Source organism: Vanessa cardui, chromosome 30, assembly GCF_905220365.1.
Source record: "Vanessa cardui chromosome 30, ilVanCard2.1, whole genome shotgun sequence".
In the NCBI taxonomy this organism is placed as follows: Eukaryota; Metazoa; Arthropoda; class Insecta; order Lepidoptera; family Nymphalidae; genus Vanessa; species Vanessa cardui.
This window is the reverse complement of record NC_061152.1, coordinates 2,791,328-2,810,542: the sequence shown is the minus strand read 5'-3', so window position 1 is coordinate 2,810,542 and position 19,215 is coordinate 2,791,328. Positions and strand designations below refer to the sequence as shown.

General features: G+C 33.8%; 2 protein-coding genes across 2 annotated transcripts; both read left to right on the top strand.

Annotated features, from left to right (window-relative positions):
• Positions 1–170: 170 nt before the first annotated feature.
• On the top strand, positions 171–15,460 carry LOC124542229 (protein MEMO1). The gene is made up of 9 exons (XM_047120177.1): positions 171–428; positions 3,101–3,182; positions 3,899–3,967; positions 4,812–4,924; positions 10,520–10,631; positions 12,475–12,540; positions 13,286–13,439; positions 14,409–14,513; positions 15,016–15,460. The coding sequence occupies exons 1-9, from the start codon at positions 380–382 to the stop codon at positions 15,148–15,150; spliced, it is 885 nt and encodes a 294-aa protein (XP_046976133.1). The 5' UTR covers positions 171–379; the 3' UTR covers positions 15,151–15,460.
• LOC124542228 lies at positions 967–2,536 on the top strand. The gene is made up of 2 exons (XM_047120176.1): positions 967–1,570; positions 2,093–2,536. Exons 1-2 carry the CDS (start codon positions 1,143–1,145, stop codon positions 2,502–2,504), a joined length of 840 nt encoding a protein of 279 aa, XP_046976132.1. The 5' UTR covers positions 967–1,142; the 3' UTR covers positions 2,505–2,536.
• Positions 15,461–19,215: the final 3,755 nt, after the last annotated feature.

Genomic DNA, 19,215 nt, shown 5'->3' with positions numbered 1-19,215 from the left:
TAATTCTGTTTTCAATTAACTTATTATCGATATTATGGTTCAATCTTCACAAAAAGTTAGTAGTATTTATTTCTGGTCGCTCTTTGCAGTGTTATCTTAAGATAAAAAATTGTAAATGATTGTCTATGCAACATTTAATATATTATTGTATTGTGTAGGTAGTGACATAATGCAACGTCAAAGACCTACACCAATGACCAAAGCAAAGTGATATTTTTCTGAGATTGTAAAATGAAAGTTAGTCAATGACAATTGATAATCTGTGCTCCTCGGCTAAAGATACTTGAAAGCGATCGAGCTTAGAATTAATTTGTGTTGTGGACTTGTGGAGTTACTATATTTTGTATTGCTTTAAAAAAAATTAGTTTGTTTAATAAAAATGACTTGTCGGAATGCATCTCACGCTGGTAGCTGGTATACGGAAAATGGTAAGTAGGATATTAAATTTTATAAACAAAGGAAGTTCAAACACATTTAAAACCATCCGTAATTAAACATCATCTAAGTAAAATTTTCAGTTTTTTAACCATTTTCATATGACTTTTGTTATTAGGTTAAAAGTATTTAAGGTTATATTTAATAATAACTTTGTTTGCATTGACAAAGCTTTCAAATACCTGCATAACATTATAAAATTATTGTTTATTTTTTAGTTTCGATCATCATAATAGAAGGAAATACTAAAAACAACATCCAATGAATAAAGTTAAACTTAAATATTAATGTTCTTCATAATATAAATGAAGAATATTGTCATAATTAAATGTCCTATATTTAATTTAAAGAAAAAAAAAAGAAATCTCAATATAACTCCTATAAATGGACATGACGTTGACTTATTCTATATTCGTTCAGAAACAAACTTTGTTAATTAATGTCATTTTTAGTTTTTAAAAAGTTATATGAATACGAGTAAATAAACGTTAAATAAAATTTTTAAAATGATTTTTCTTTTTAATTAATATTTTTTCTAATCTTGATTCTTATTTTTGTTTTCGTAAAATCAAATTAAAATTTGAATATCTGGAACGTAGTTCGTCGCCATGACACCAATTTAAACATCTGTCAACGGTGATATCATTTATAAACAATAATTGTTTTGTTAATTCTTTACATTTAAAAGTCGATTTCATATATTTATAATGGATAAAAACAAGACATTTGCTCCGCCATCGAAGAATATTCGATCGAAGCGTCCTTCAACGGCTTCATCGGGCAATACGGCTACAACCAGCGCGTTACGAAAACAATTGCCGAGTAAAGAAAAAACTGTGGTTTCGAGACCGAAAATTAATAAAAACGCAACAGTGATTGGTGATAGTGATATGACGATATGCAAAACGGATGCTTCCATGCCCGATTTCGATGCGGAATACCGTCAAATTGCATACGGAAAATTTTTACGTGCGATGCTGGAAGATTGTCTAGTGGAAGAAAAAATTGAGAGAGAAGAGACTCAGATGGACATTCAGATGGCCCAGTTGGCGGATCGCTTTCAAAAAACAATGGACCAGCTTGATAAAACAAATAGGCGCTTGAAAGATATCAATTTTGTTGTTGAACAGAAACGGTGAGTAAATTGTTGCTAATAATACTATTGATACATAAACTATATGATAACAACATTGAAATTAAGCACTACTTACTTTTCCTACTTAACTTTGCTCACATTAGTTCTCAAACTAGTTTCTTAAAAATTAGCATAATGTAGAAATAAATCTAAAATATGTATTATATCTCCAGTCTACATGGCATCCAAGACTGTTAGATTTATATATAAACCAATACCTTAAGATATTAAGGATGTCGGATTTCTTATAATATTGTTAGAATGACATTTTCAAAGAATTAATTTAAAAAAAAGATTTAATTTAATTTTCAACCCTATTTATTACACTTAAATTATCTTGGATTGATGTATAAAATTGTCAATTTTCTTTAATACATAATAGGTAGGCACTTTTAGTCCAGTAGTTGTGTAGAGTACAGTACAGTAACAGCCTGTAAGTTTCCCACTACTGGGTTAAGGCCTCCTATTGTGTGTTTACCTACTTTTACAAATGTATTAATTGAAAAAATTGTGTATTTTCAGACTTCTAGATTTGAAAAACGAAGACGCTGCAACATTTTACAAGATGACAGATAATTCTGATATTGAGAACATTCTGAATGATTTGTCTGTAACGGAAGAGATTGCTCTCGATAAATTGGAAACGAAAAACGTCGATTTCGGTTACAACGATGAATCTGGTCACAAGCAACTACTTGACGCTGTAAATGATGCGATCGACGGACTAAATCAAATAAAACAACATTCGAATTTAGATATAAATAAGTTTAAAGAATACGAGAGATCGCAGACAACACTAGAAGAGCTAGAAAGAGATAGATTTGATCTCGATAGTCTGAAGGCTGAATTTGAAATGAAATTTCCGAAATTCAGTGAACGGTTGTTGAAAGATGTATCGGAGAAGATTGCGACGGTTATGGATAATGATGATTGATAATTTGATTGATTGTATTATTAAAGTATTTTGATGTATTTGGAAAGTTTTATTTTTTGTAGTTCTTTGTTTCTTGTAGCATTGTGTGAAGTTTGGTTTGTGGGTATTCTAATGAAAGTGGGAAAAAGATAAACAAACATTTAAGTTATGTTGTGTACTATTGAGAGTTAATTAATATATCTTTATTCATAACACAATTCTATTTATTTACTACTTATTTCCCACTTGAAATTTACACGAAACAATTTGGTCAAAGTCTAAAACACCAGTTTTTTGCAAATCCAGAGTGAATATCATAGATCAATGAAGCCAATTATAGTTTCAATTTGCTATATATATTATTTAGCTTATGTTTGGAATAGAGTATACTTGTTTAATATAAAAAAAATACAAACATACTATAATATATTTTTTATTAATACTACATATCACCTTTCTTATATACATATAGTTTTATTTTATTCTTAATAACAATTTTATTTCTTATTATTTAATTTAAAATATTCTCAATTAATTCTAATGCGTCTGTTATTTGTTATTTAATGATATTTTATTTTGAGTATAAAATGAGGATCACAAAATTGTACTGTTTTAAGGATCTGAACTGTCGAGACAGCTGGATCTGTGGCTGTCGAAGGCTGACCTCACCCATGGACCGGCTCGAGCAATCATCGCACCGTAAGTTGACCTCTTGTTAGATAACCTGCCTGCCATAAATACACTAAAACACAAATGGGACCTATCTATAGTGAAATTCATGTACATTGAGCACACAAAAAATTCCTTGATGATTATCTTAATTTTACAATTGAATATTTTCTGTCTTAAATATGTATAATTTTAAAATATATATCAAGAAATGATTGTCATATTTTTAATTTCTTTTAAATTTCGTAGTTGTAATTCTAAACTGACACACACTAAGACATTTGTATATATTTTAAGAACCAGAAGTAGGAAGTAGGCTAACCTGCAAAACGATTTTATTTAATTTACCATACCAGTCAATCTACCACAAAAGAAAAACATTTAGTATACACCACAAATAACCATCAATAATCACACTACACAGTAATAATCATAATGGCGATCTAAAATGTGTCAGCCGCAAATCTCCCGCTTTTTTTTTAAGGGTAGTTGTGTGACTTGACGCAGATGTTGCTTGTTATTCCAACAATATATATTATTTATTAATTTACTCATGATATTTCTATATTACGAAAGGCGGATTTAAAGTCATCTAAGACAATCTGTCAGATATTAAAGATGGCGACATATTTAAAATAACAAGAATTTAAGGCATTAGACTTTGTTCCTATTATAATTATAACAGTATCATAACATTTGACGATGATTGATTATTGATTTTAACGTGTGTTTAATTTATATTTCAGTCACGCCGGCTATTCGTATTGCGGCGCATGCGCAGCTTTCGCCTACAGACAAATAAGTCCAGTCGTCGTGTAAGATTTATATTTTATACTATTTATATTATATATAGATATGCCCGTGACTTTATTCGCGTTTTTATTTAACAAATACGCTATTGTTGTATATCTAAGTTGCTCCGTATTAAATTAGCTATCTGCCAGTGAAAGTCTCATCAAAATCGGTCCAGCCGTTCCAGAGATAAGTCGGAACAAACAGACACATAAAAAAAATTGCAAAATAATGTTCTTCTGATATACACGTGTACCGTGTATAAATACATATGCATTGAGTAAAACGCGATTATTTTAATATTCCAAACAGACACTTGGAGTGTCTGTTTGGAATGTTTTATTATATGTATAAAAGAAAATAATTTTTTTTTACTTTCAAGGTCAAGATCAAGTCTAATTAAAATTGTAAAAAGTAAAGTCCTGTAAATTTCCCACTGCTGGGCTAAGGCCTCTCCTATTGAGGAGAGGTTTTGGAACATATTCCACCACGCTGTTCCAATGCGGTTTGGTGGAATGCACATGTGGCAGAATTTCGACGAAATTAGACACATGCAGGTTTCCTCACGATGTTTTCCTTCACCGAGCACGAGATGAATTATCGTATCGTAGGTCGTAGTGTGTACACTGGTTTTAAATGGCCACACTGCGATCCCGGGTTCGATTCTCTGCCCAGTCGACGTAGAAAGTTCATTAGTTGTCTCGGGTCTGGTTTGTGCCGTCGTTACTTCTGATCTTCCACAACACAAGTGCGTTAGCTTACATTGGGATCAGAGTAATGTCACATACATTACTCCAATATTTATTATTATTTAAATTTGATGTATTTACGTTATGTATTTTTTTTTACTAGATATGTCTTTTACAGTAAACGTATTTTCATCCTCGGTCCATCTCATCACGTCCGACTGGGGGGTTGCGCCTTGTCCTACATGAATAAGTACCAGACTCCCCTCTACGATCTCACCATAGACAAACAGAGTAAGTATTGAGTAAGTTGACTTTGACAATTTAGTATAGTATTAGGTATCTGTTTCGAAATGTACTTTATTCAAGTAGGCTTTTACAAGCACTTTTGAATCGTAATTTAACAATTTAGTGAAGCTACCACCGGTTCGTATTGTAGATTATATCTAGAAGAACGAGCAAGAAACTCAGTAGTTACTATTTTTTAACATTTGTAATAGGCAGGTAGACTAAAATCGGCCTTTCAAGAGTTACTAGGCGACTTTGCTTTAATTAAAATGATATTCTGTTTGATTTTTGGAATTTCGAAAGCTATGACAGCTTTTGTTTTGTTTTCATTGTAAAACATAAGTCACATTTGGCGCCAAAATAATGGAACCTTTTACATAATCAATAAATGATTTACAAAACATATATAGAATAGAATAAGGTTTATTCGGGAAGACATTTACAAATTAAAGAAATACAAAAGATAAAAAAAAATAGTAACAAATTTTAACAGGAAAAACAAATGTAACATGCAATTATTAAATAAATATATACCTACAACAATAAAGAGGAGAAAAGGAAAAAAAAACATGACTATAAAAAACTAATAATAAAAAAAAAAAAACGATAATTAATGCTTATCTATCTTTAATGGTGCAATGTCAATGTCAAAAGAAAACTTGGTGGTAGGGCTTTGTGCAAGCCCGTCTGGGTAGGTACCACCCACTCATCAGTTATTCTACAGCCAAACAAAAGTACTCAGTATTGTTGTGTTCCGGTTTGAAGGTTGAGTGGCCCAGTGTAACTACAGGCACAAGGGACATAACATCTTAGTTCCCAAGGTTGATGGCGCATTGTCGATGTAAGGAATAGTTAATATTTCTTACAGCGTCATTGTCTATGGGTGATGGTGACCACTTACCATCAGGTGGCCCATCTGCTCGTCCACCAACCTATACCATAAAAAAAAACAGTTTTGCTCCAAAACTGGTTTTCAGGGACATCCATATATGGTCCTCTGTGAGGCGGATACGTACTTAAGAGTCAGTATAGATGTTTTAACACCTAACTCAGTGACGCTTAAATGAAATCTGTTTTATAATATATTATATATATATATATATATATATATATATATATATATATATATATACATCCTACAACCTTTTTGGCGTCATGTACGTGGTGCATCATTACGACGTCCCCAAGTTCCCCTTACTTTACTTAACATGTCTTAATGAATACTGCTTAGTTTTTTGATTTCCAGGTCCTTGTGATACGTTGTTTTCCGATAAAAAGAAAATCCGCGATATTCGTCTTTCAGTCATGCCCAAACATTTTTGAACCCCTAACCATGATGATACATTTAAGGCATCCTAGATATATTGATCATAATTTACCTATGGCATCGATTATTTAGCGTCCTCACAGGATGGACTGTATTTGGAAGTGCGACGTTGCCAGCTTTAGGTTTGCTGTCTCTTTCTTTTCCTATCGCTGTTCTGTACAAACAGTTCAACGTTTATTTTGTTCCAATATTCGTAAGGCTTATACATATACGGATGCCCAATATGTTATAATATGTAAATACGAATTTTTGCTTCCTATCCTGGATTACGCCGACGACTGTTATACACATCTCATGGAGGATCAGCGAAAAATTTGGGCGATTGGCTCTGCCCATAAAACTTCATCGGAATAATTATGTCCTCTCTATCATATTATTATATTTCTTGGTGGTAGGGATTTGTGCAAGCCCGTCTGGGTAGGTACCACCCACTCATCAGTTATTCTACCGCCAAATAACAGTACTCAGTATTGTTGTGTTCTGGTTTGAACTTTGAAGGGTGAGTGAGAAGTTACACTGGTAACTGCAGGCAAAAGGGACATAACAACTTAGTTCCCAAGGTTGATGGCACATTGACGATGTAAGGAATAGTTAATATTTCTTACAGCGTCATTGTCTATGGGTGATGGTGACCACTTACCATCAGGTGGCCCATCTGCTCGCACACCAACCTATACCATAAAAAAAAAATGTTGTTGTATTTGTTATCTCCTGTGTTTTATTTTTCCTGTATGTCATAAAAGTCTACCTATAACATTTTATAGTAACAATAATAAAATGATAGTACTTATAATAAAATGAATTTACTGGGAACAGTGCTTTCATTTTATAGTTGGTAGCTTGCAGCCACATAGTACCACCTCAAATAATACTGTATGCCTCAAGATCACTATCGCTCGGCTATCGTACAAGGTTCAATTTTGGGTCCCTTTCTATTTCTGGTATATATAAATGATCTTCCTTTCTATGTTAAAGGTATTTGTGATATAGTGTTTGCTGACGATACTTCACAGATTTTAAAGGTTGACAAAAAAAAACTGACTATGACGACATGAACGGTGCGTTATCACAGATACACAATTCGTTTACAGTAAATAATTTAGTTTTGAATGCTCAAAAAACAAAGTGTGTAGTTTTTACCCTACCCAATGTTAGAAAGCATAATTATAAGATATCTTGAAACGGTGACCGTCTTGATGTAGCCGATACTACGGTGTTCTCAGGAATAGAATTGGATTCCAAACTTCAGTGGAGTCCTCATTTATCATCCCTAACAGGAAGACTCAGCTCCGCAACATACGCGGTTAGAAAAGTTAGACACCTAACTGATGTTGATACCGCTCGTCTAGTATATTTTGGTTATTTTCACAGTATTATGTCATATGGCATATTACTTTGGGGTAACGCTGCAGATATTGGATCTGTCTTTATTTTACAAAAGAGAGCAATCCAGTTTATTTATAATCATGGAGCTAGGGACTCTCTTCGGGATGTTTTTAACAAAGTAGGAATACTCACTGTTCCGTCACAGTACATTTACAACAATATTATGTATATTCACAGCAACATTGATCACTTTTATAAAATTAGTGATCATCATTGTACGTGCACTAGAACTAAGGATAAACTTATAACGCCAAGTTTCCGACTCCGCAAAGTCAATAAATCGTTCTTGGGGCAAGGTATCTGATTCTATAATAAAATTCCGCAGACATTTTTAACTTTGCCGTTTCGTAAATTCAAATCGTTTGTAAATATATCCTGTTGACTTCCTAGCAGGATATATTAATTTATATAATTGTATTAACTAACACGACTTTGTATTTTTTAAATGTTGAAAAAGAGTAACTACTGAATTTCTTGGTGGTTCTTCTCGGTAGAATCTACTTTCCGAACCGGTGGTAGCTTCACTAAATTGTAAAATGACGATTCAAAAGTGTTTGTTAAAGCGTACTTAAATAAAGTTTATTTTGATTATGTTTTTTTTAATTGGGCGTCCGTATGCAGCTATTAGACGTCCGTATACAGCTATTGGGTGTCCGTATACAACTATTGGGCGTCCGTATACAGCTATTGGGCGTCCGTATACAGCTATTGGGTGTCCGTATACAGCTATTGGGCGTCCGTATACAGCTATTGGGTGTCCATATACAGCTATTCTAGAGTCGAGATGGCCCAGTGGTCGGGTTCAAACCCAGGCAAGCACCATTGATTCATGTGCTTAATTTGTCTTTATAATTCATCTCAGCGGTGAAGGAAAACATCGTGAGGAAACCTACATGTGACAAATTTCATAGAAATTCTGCCACATGTGTATTCCACCAAACCGCATTGGAACAGCGTGGTGGAATATGTTCCAAACCTTCTCCTTAAAGGGAGAGGAGGCCTTTAGCCCAGCAGTGGGAATTTACAGGCTGTTCTCGTTTTTGTTGTTGTATACAGCTATTTGGCGTCCGTATACAGCTATTGGGCGTCCGTATACAGCTATTTGGCGTCCGTATACAGCTATTGGGCATCCGTATACAGCTATTTTGCGTCCGTATACAGCTATTGGGCGTCCGTATACAGCTATTAGACGTCCATATACACCTATTGGGCATCCGTATATGGCTATTTGGCGCCTGTACAAAGTACTAAGGTTTACGCCGGTTTGTTTACACCGAATAATGAAAACTACCAATCACAGATAACAGAAGATTTAACAGTACAGATACCAATCACGATTGATATAGATGTTGTACAAACTTTCACCCCCTTTTAGTCCCTTAGAGGATGATTTCGTGGATGGAAACTATTATTTCTTTCTACTTTCCTTTTTTATCTCGTTAGGGTATGATTTTGGAGACAAAATTATCCTATGTTCTTCTCTACAATGTCTCCATACTAAATTTTATCTAAATCGGTTCAGCAGTTTAAGCGTGAAAAGATAACAGACAGACAGACATACTTTATGTTATTATTATGAATAATGAATATAAATATTAATTATTGTAAAATATTTAAAAATTTTCTTCCACGAAGTCCTCGGGAATTCATCATATATTCATTATTAATATATTTATTAAACATTAAATAAGTTCTAATAACAGTTTATTTCTACACACTGATGTAAAACAAACAATAATCAAGCACCGAATAGGTATTATGCAAGTCGTAAGTGAAATGAGCGAAACGGCAACGTCGCAATTTTGGACGCCAAATAAGCGAATCCCTAGTCAGGAATTCCCCTCGATATACTGTGTGCGATATACGCGCTGCGGCAGCGCCTCACCCGCGCCGTGATTTCTTCGAGAACTTTTCAATATTTTATTTCAACTATTTTAAGCGAATTTTAGCTTCCGTCGATTTTTGTACTACGGCTAGCTAGGATGAATAGGACCTCAGTGCCACCGGCTAAAAAAGTGGCGTCCGGTATACGGACGCCAAAAGCAGGTGGACGCCAGTTTAAATGCATTTTCGCCTTCAGTGGACGGCCAATTGTTTGCGGGATAAATATATATATATATATATATATACAGACGATAACAAACAACAACTGTGTAAATTTCCCACGGCTGGGCTAAGGCCTCCTCTCTAATTAAGGAGAGGGTTTGGAACATATTCCACCACGCTATTCCAATGCGGGTGGAATACAAATGTGGCAGAATTTCGATGAAATTTTTCATATGCAGGTTTCCTCACGATGTTTTCCTTCACCGCTGAGCACGAGATGAATTATAAAGACAAATTAAGCACATGAATCAGCGGTGCTTGCCTGGGTTTGAACCCGCAATCATCGGTTAAGATGCACGCGTTCTAACCACTGGGCCATCTCGACTCAAGATGTTACAATATATACAAGTTTTCCAAAAAATATGATAAACATAAATTAAGCGCATGAATAGTGGTGCTTGTGTGTGTTCTAACCAAGCGTTCTAACTTTTTTTTTGTCGTATAGGTTGGCGGACAAGCATATGGGCCACCCGATGGTAAGCGGTCACCATCACCCATAGACAATGACGCTGCAAGAAAAATTAACTATTCCTTACATCGTCAATGCGCCACCAACCTGGGAACTGAGATGCTATGTCCCTTGTGCCTGTAGTAACACTGTCTCACCCTTCAAACCGGAACACAACAATACTGAGTACTGTTGTTTGGCGGTAGAATAAATGATGAGTGGGTGGTACCTACCCAGACGGGCTTGCACAAAGCCCTACCACCAAGTATACATACTCAACTCTGCCATTTCGATTCATATACAGATGATTTAACAACAATATTTGTCATTTCAGTTTACGCAGAGCTCGAAGCGACGAGACAGTTTGAGTGGATGGATTCACAGACGGATGAAGACGAGCACTCAATTGAAATGCACCTTCCCTACATCGCCAAAGTCATGGAGGAGTGAGTTTGATTACAAATTCCTTTATCAAGTATTAACATTGCAAAATTGCGCCAAAGCATATAGCAGGCGCATCGGGCCGCACCGCAACCCAATATCTTATACAACAACAGCCTGTAAATTCCCACTGCTGGGCTAAAGGACGTCTCCATTTGAGGAGAAGGTTTGGGACATATTCCACCGCGCTGTTCCAATGCGGGTTGGTGGAATACACATGTGGCAGAATTTCTATGAAATTAGACACATGCAGGTTTGTCTCACGATGTTTTCCTTCACAGCTGAGCACGAGATGAATTATAAAGACAAATTAAGCACATGAATCAGCGGTGCTTGTCTGGGTTTGAACCCGCAATCATCGGTTAAGATGCACGCGTTCTAACCACTGGGCCATCTCGACTCTATCTTATAATCAGTCAGGTTTTGGCAATCTAAGAAGATGGATAGTCCTGACGAAGAGCTTTTTTATTCAATATGCTGTTTAACGAAGAGATGAAGAAGATAATAAAAAGAAAACGTAGGATATGGGTACACGAAATTTTGCAAAAAGAGAAATGTATATGGTGAATTTCACTCCCTTTTTAAAGATTTATTAGAAGTTGAAAAAAAAGTTTCTTTCAATATTTTAGAATGACATATGAAAAATAGACAACAAGTAGATTGAATAAAAAAAGCTCTTCGTCTGAACTATCCATCTTCTTAGATTGCCAAAGCCTGACTGATTATAAGATATTGGGTCGCGGTGCGGCCCGACGCGCCTGCTGTATGCTTTGGCGCAATTTCGCAATGCGATGCGTTGAGGCCCGCCGCGGCTGTAGTTTGCGCGAGCCTTTAGTACCTTTTGTAACTAAACATCGAATCATTACGACGCAATACGTCATTCTCGATCGGTAACAGATTATCGCTCGTACTGAGCACGCGAAAATATATCTTCACTATAATTATAATATAAAGAAAACTATTGATACAATAGGCTATTTGACTGGTTTTTAAAATCCATTTTATATTATATAGTAAAAGTTAAGGAACCCGGTAAAAGTTGTGTTTTTTATTTCTAGTACATATTTGCCGAAAAATATCATATTAAATATTCCATATTTAAATAGCGCGCAAAAACGCTACTTGGACAATATGGCGCTGCAATGGGGTCGGTGACGTCACTTTCCTGTATTTTAATCTGTGGTACATATAGTAGAAAAGCAAAGTTTACAAGAAAGTGTCTTCATCATAAGCCCGGCCGATCAGAAGCGTTTTGTGTCACGTGACAAACGTTTGAAAAAATGCATTTTAATTTATTGATTTTTGAATAAATTAAGTATTATTTTAAAGTTTCGTAAGTAAATAACGGTTTTTAAACTCCACTGATTACAATAATTCACAGTTTATTTTTCGCATTGTCAAATAGCCCATTACTAAATGTTGATTTATAACTACATAATAATTTGAATAGGACTTTGCTTCTATGAGATCTTAAAACTTTTTACGATGGAAAGACTGCAGCGAAAGGCTTGGCATTTTTTTACATTTAATGTTTTTTTGTGGGATATTAATTTAAATAATTGTATTTAACTAACATGACTTTGTATTTTTCAAATATTGAAAAAAAGTAACTACTGAGTTTCTTGCTGATTCTTCTCGGTAGAATCTACTTTCCCAACCGGTGGTAGCATCACTTAATTGTTAAATGACGATTCAAAAGTGCCTGTAAAAGCCCACTCGAATAAAGTTTATTTTGATTTGATTACCTAAACCTTCGTTATGATTAAAAATATTTCCACTATTATAGATTTTAAAAACAGCCTCTTCAATGCCATTGATAAGGTTTTATATTATTTATATTTGTTTCAGATATAAAGATGGTTTCACAATTATACCAATCCTGGTTGGATCGCTGACACCAAAGAAGGAAGCAATGTAAGTTGATTATTTGTAATTAAATTAATTAAAATAGAATAGCCGAGATGGCCCAGTGGTTAGAAAGCGTGCATCTTAACCAATGATTGGGGGTTATATAGCACCGCTGAATACTCGAATGCTTAATTGTGTTATAATTCATCTCGTGCTCGGTGAAGGGAAACTTATTATATATATACATGTTTTGAATAATAATAATATTGACTTTATAATGTATTGTTTGAAAATAACTGGGCTGAGGGGGTTATAGTAACTACAAATTTTAATTCAATAGGCTATTTGACTGGTTTTTAAAATCCATTTTATATTATTTAGTAGAGGTTAAGGAACCCAGTAAAAGTTGATTTTTTTATTTCTAGTACATATTTGCCGAAAAATATCATATTAAAAATTCCATATTTAAATAACGCGCAAAAACGCTACTTGAACAATATGGCGCTGCAATGGGGTCGGTGACGTCACTTTTCTGTATTTTAATCTGTGGTACATATTACTATATGAAAAGCAAGGTTTACAACAAAGTGACTTCATCATAAGCCCAGCCAATCAGGAGCGTTTTGTGTCACGTGACAAACGTTTGAAAAAAATGCATTTCTATTTATTGATTTTTGAATAAATTATGTATAAGTATTATTTTCAAGTTTCGTTAGTAAATAACCATTTTTAAGCTCATAATATACACTGATTACAATAATTCACAATTTATTTTTCGCATTGTCAAATAGCCAATTCTTTTGTTTTACAGGTACGGATCAATCCTGGCTCCCTACTTGGCAGACCCCCAGAATCTGATCGTCATATCGTCCGACTTCTGCCACTGGGGTCCGAGATTCAGATACACTTGGCGTGACCCCTCGAGGGGGCAGATTCACCAGAGCATCGAATGGCTCGACAAACAGGTATCACTTTTATATATAACTAGCGATCTAGTATAAGCATTATACAGTATAATGCTTATACTAAACAAGTCCCGTTTATTCCCTATCCCTTGGGAATTCTGAAATATCCTAAAAATAGTTTTTAGTTGTCGTTATAACCTACTTGCATGCTAAATTTGAAACCCATAATAATTATTAAACTAATAATTTTACATTTTCAAAAAGAAATTGAAAGAGTATTTCTTATACCAATGTTGATTCATGGTAAAATGGCATAAACATATTTATTTATTTATATATTTGTATATGTATTTATATTATAATATATTCATTATTTATTGTTTTATAATTATTTTAATTTTTTTTTTTGTAATTTTAGTTTTAATTTAGTTAATTTTTTTTGTGGTTTTGTAACTTTTCTCCTGTTGTATGATTTTGCCTGTCTACCTTTTAACTTTCCTGTCTATGTTTCTTCTTTCTTGGGTATAACTGGAAGAAATCTCTTCTAGGGATAAGTATACCTTTTAAACTTATTTTTCCTGTGTACACATTTTCACTTTCTATGTATCTGGCAAGTTTAATAAATGGTTAAATTATAGTTACGGAGATAGAGCTACTTTGGTAGAGAAAATATGAATCCCATTTTTTCCTTATCCCGTGGGAATTTTGAAAAATCCCTTCTTAGTGCACTTCTAGGACACTCAAGGCATACGTGTGCCAAATTTCAAGTCTCCAGGTCCAGTGGTTTAGGCTGTGCGTTGTCTGTCAGTCACTCAGTAACGGAACAGTTTTATATATATTGATTTAAGTAAAGTAAACATCGAAATTCTGCCACATGTGCATTCCACCAACATGCATTGGAACAGCGTGGTGCAATATGTTCCAAACCTTCTCCTCAAACGGAGAGGAGGCCTTAACTCAGCAGTGGGAAATTTACAGGCTGTTACTTTACTTTTTTTTACTTTAAAATATTAAATTTATTTATTTCAGGGTATGGATATCATAGAGAAAATGGATCCTCATGCGTTCACGGATTATTTAGTAAAGTATGGCAACACTATCTGCGGCAGACATCCCATTGGTATTCTTTTACAGGTAATTAATAATTATACTCTATTTACACTCACACAAGGAAAGAAACACACATTACTTACTTGGTGGTAGGGCTTTGTGCAAGCCCGTCTGGGTAGGTACCACCCACTCATCAGTTATTCTACCGCCAAATAACAGTACTCAGTATTGTTGTGTTCCGGTTTGAAGGGTGAGTGAGCCAGTGTAACTACAGGCACAAGGGACATAACATCTTAGTTCCCAAGGTTGGTGGCGCATTGATGTAAGGAAAAGTTAATATTTCTTACAGCGTCATTGTCTATGGGTGATGGTGAACACTTACCATCAGGTGGCCCATATGCTAGTCAACCAACTTATACCATAAAATAATTAATAATTGTCTTAGGTCTGGGTGTTTGTACCGTCGTTACTTCTGTTTTTCCATACCAATTGCTTTAGCTACGTACATTGGGATCAGAGTGTTATGAATTAGATGGCTATATAAGGCCCTATATGTGTGTTATATGTTGTATGTTATATGTTACAGGCTATAGCAAAACTGCAGAGCCAATCCAGTCCATCGATGTCGTTGAAATTCCTGAAGTACGCCCAGTCCTCTCAGTGTATGAACATGCAGGATTCATCAGTGTCGTACGCGAGCGCTTCGTTGGTTTTCGAATAATTGTCCCGGTTTTTTAAATCCCGTGCGTCCCGATTTTTTAATTTTTTTTTGTTTTGTAAGCTGTACTTTCACAAATGGTAATTTTTTTTTTATTTAAAAAGTTAGGTGATCTGTCAAATGGTAAATGTCATGATAGTAAAAAGTTGCTAATAGATATTGGCGCTGTAAGATATATTAACATATACTATTTGTATACAATTTTAGTGTGTTATGTCCCCTGTAGTTACACTGGCTCACTCACAGATATCATAGGTACGACAGATGCACTGTCGATGTAAGGAATGGTTGGTATTCCTAACAGCGCTTGTGTCTATGGGTGTATCGGTTAGGTAGTCTATCAGCCTGCCTAACTATATTACAAAGAAATAAATAAAATACTTAATTAAATTTAATTTGATATCATGATTTATAATGCATCGGTGTTGTAGCCCTTAAAATAAATTGTTATATAAAGTAGCAACACTAAAAAATACTTCGTAATATAAATAACATATTTGTCATTACTAGTTGCCTTCCCCATCTTCGTCCGGGATATAAGAAATGTTTTCACCCGATTTTAGCGCCACCTACCGGGTCCAATTAAAACACTCAAAAAATATCGAAATTGCTAAAAATTTTAGTTGTGTATGTACGTATAGTACGACACAACTTAGATGTCGCATCGGCAAAATTCGTAAAACCGATCACATCCGAATTGAGTACGCTATCCCAAATTATCAATATTTATTTCTCATGTGAATATGATCTTTACACAAACGCAATAACTTGTAATATCACGTGACCTTATATATTCGTCAATTCGACGCGTCGCTTTACACGCACTCGCTGTCTCGGGTCGAACTGACGCGGGAATCTATAGCGACGAATAGCGTCGAGTGGCGCGATAGGGAGCTGTTTCTGTTGGTTGTGTGTAATCGGCAGTAATCGGTTTTATTGAATTCGCCAATCTGAATTGTGTCGTACTGTACATAATACGTATACATATATATAAATGTGAGTGAAATATATAATTTGCTTTATATATGTTATTTAGGGAGGAGTTGTTAAACTATGCTCGTCTCTTTCCTACGTATATAAAATCAATGTTTTTAGAAAGAGAGGTACGGTTAACAATCTCTAAACATAGTTAATATGTATGCATTTAAATGTTTTTTTTAATTAAAATTAGTAATTATTTTATATCGTCTGTGGAAGGCAATGAAAGCTTAAACGTCAAGTTTTGCTTGTGGGAAGTTAAGTTTGATTTTAGTTCAAGCGAAATTAGTGTTTTTTAATTAGAATCAAAATATACTTTATTCAAGTTTTACGAGCACTTTTGTTTAAAGAAAGTTTTCGATATAGAAAGACATATGTACCTTCCGTGGAGTTCGAGTTTCTTAATGTAAAATTTGATCAAAATCGGTTTATTAATTTGGCCTTAAAAGCGTAACTTAAGATACTTTCGCATTTGTAATATAAATATACTAATTAAAAAAAAACTGTTGTACGTTTTGGCGCTGAACATTTTTTTCCATCCATCCACAGACTATATACATTTGGCATCTCATTAATAAAACTTATTTATGTTACTCTGTGACAATATTTTCTTTGTAACTATCATTATCCTAGCAGTTAACATAGTTACTTATAATTAATAATATATATTACCTGTGCAATATTTTTATAAATTCTTTTTTTTATTTTTCATCTGCTAAAAATTGTTAAAAAATATAAAGCCTTTTTTGTAAAATAAAAATGAAATCATAAACCGACTGACACAAAATACCATTTTTTCTACTTATATAAAATAAAACGCTATATAACTAAGGTAATTCGTAAGGAATTTAATTATTTAAGTACATAAATATCAGGTTTAAATATCATTGTAATAAAAAAAAAAACATATTAAAACAATATATAAGCGAAATTATAGTCTGTTTCTAAGGTAAAAAAATTCCCGCCTTTTCAGCTGTCAAAATTTAAATTTGTAGTTTTTTTTTAAAGCAATACGTTCTAAATGTGTCTTGATGGCTAAGAGGAGTTTCCCGCCTTTTCATCTGTCAAAATGTTTTTTTTTTTTAAGAATGGATGTATTGTTGCAATAGCCCGAAGTGTCACCTGTACTTACCGTAGTTGCAAATAATATTATTATTATTAACGTTCTTTTATCAAAAATTGGCGCTTAACACTCTTCACCTCTAAGGTACATATATATTTAAATTAAGAATAGATTATTATTTATATATAATATTTGAAATGTTAAAATTTAATTAGTTGGATTTAACATTTATTTCTAGTTATATTGTATTAGTTATTAAGTTCTTTGAAAGGTTGTCAAATATAATAATTATATATAATACTAAATAATTAATCCGACTACGAAATCAATATTAATTGTAGATGCACAAAAAATCTTATTTAATGGCGGTCGGCGCCATCTTTGATTTCCGATGATGATATCGAGGTATTTGTCAAACGCAATCACAAGAGTTTTTTTTAAGAGTATCGATTTAATTAAATATAAAAAGTAAATGAGAAAGTGAGTCATTTAAATACCATCTGGCACTTTATAATCAATTAATTTGAGTTTTTATGCAAGTAGTTTACATTACCACAACGAAAGCTTTTGTAAATCATGTTTTTCCCAAAAAAATAATAATATAAATATTTATAGCGATTAAAGCTGAATGAGCGTCGGTCCAATGTGGGTGTGTGGAGTATACATGTGGCAGAATTTCTATGAAATTTGACTCATACAGAGAATGAGATGAATTATAAACACAAATTAAGTACATGTATTATCAGCGGTGCTTGCCTGGGTTTAAAACTGCAATCATTGGTTAAGATGCACGCGTTCTAACCACTGGGCCATCTCGCCTCAAATAGTTCAAACATATTTAATTCTAGCATTGGAAACTGATAGAAATCTGCTAAATACATAAGATGATCACTGTGATTGTGTAAGACAAATATAGAATAACATAAAATCAATAATAAATCTCTATAGGAGCGTCGTCGGATTGTAATCTCTTATTGGAACAAATTAATATTAGTTTAACGGTTTACGATAGTGTTCAAATGAATTTACAGTCCACATATGTTAAGCTACAGCCTGACTTACGATGAATCGTTAAACTGGTTCCACACAATCTTAATAATTAAATCTTGATATTGATATTATTACAATTATTTAAAATGGGGTATTTATCAACAGCAGACTGAAAATTTACCACTGCTGGGCTAAGGCGTCATCTTAAGGAGAATGTTTACAACATATTTCACCACGCTGTTCCAATGCTGATGGTATGCATATGTGGCAGAATTTCATATGACCTAATATATTTAAATTTGATGCGTCGATTTACACGCACTCGCTGTCTCGGGTCGAACTGACGCGCGAATCTATAGCGACTGTTTCTGTTGGTTGTGTAAATCGGCAGTAATCTTTTATTGAATTTGCCGACGCTACATCTGAGTTGTGTCGTACTATACATTGGGATTCATTTTAAACCAATTTTAACAAGCTCGGTATACCTTTCTCTAGCGTGTTTTGTAAACGTAATTATATTTGAACACTATAGTTTGTCGTTTAAGTGAATTCGGAATTCGGTCTCAATTAGCATTTAAAAAATATCTAAATAAATATTTAAGTTGCTACATTTTGTTTTATTTGTGTTCAAATCATTCTTCTAAGGCATCATCCTCCTGCCCTCATCCTAATTTTCTTAGCGTCGACGCAGCATGTCTTCTAAACTTATCTAACTAATATCTAACAAATCCTCTACAATGGTGTCAAAATTTATGTGAACTCAAAAGTGGCGTAAATAGGCTCCAAAAAGGATCCACGATGTTATGTCCCTTTTGTAACACTGACTAACTCACCCTTCAAACTGGAAAATAACAATACTGAGTCCTGCTGTTTGGCGGTAAAATATTTCAAGAGTGGATGATTCCCAGAGATTACACATAACCTTTCTACCGACTACAATTAGAAACAAATACATTTGATCACGTCAAAAATCATTGTGCTTAAAAAACAAATACATTTACGATATTAATATGGACATAAACGGCCATAAATAAGAT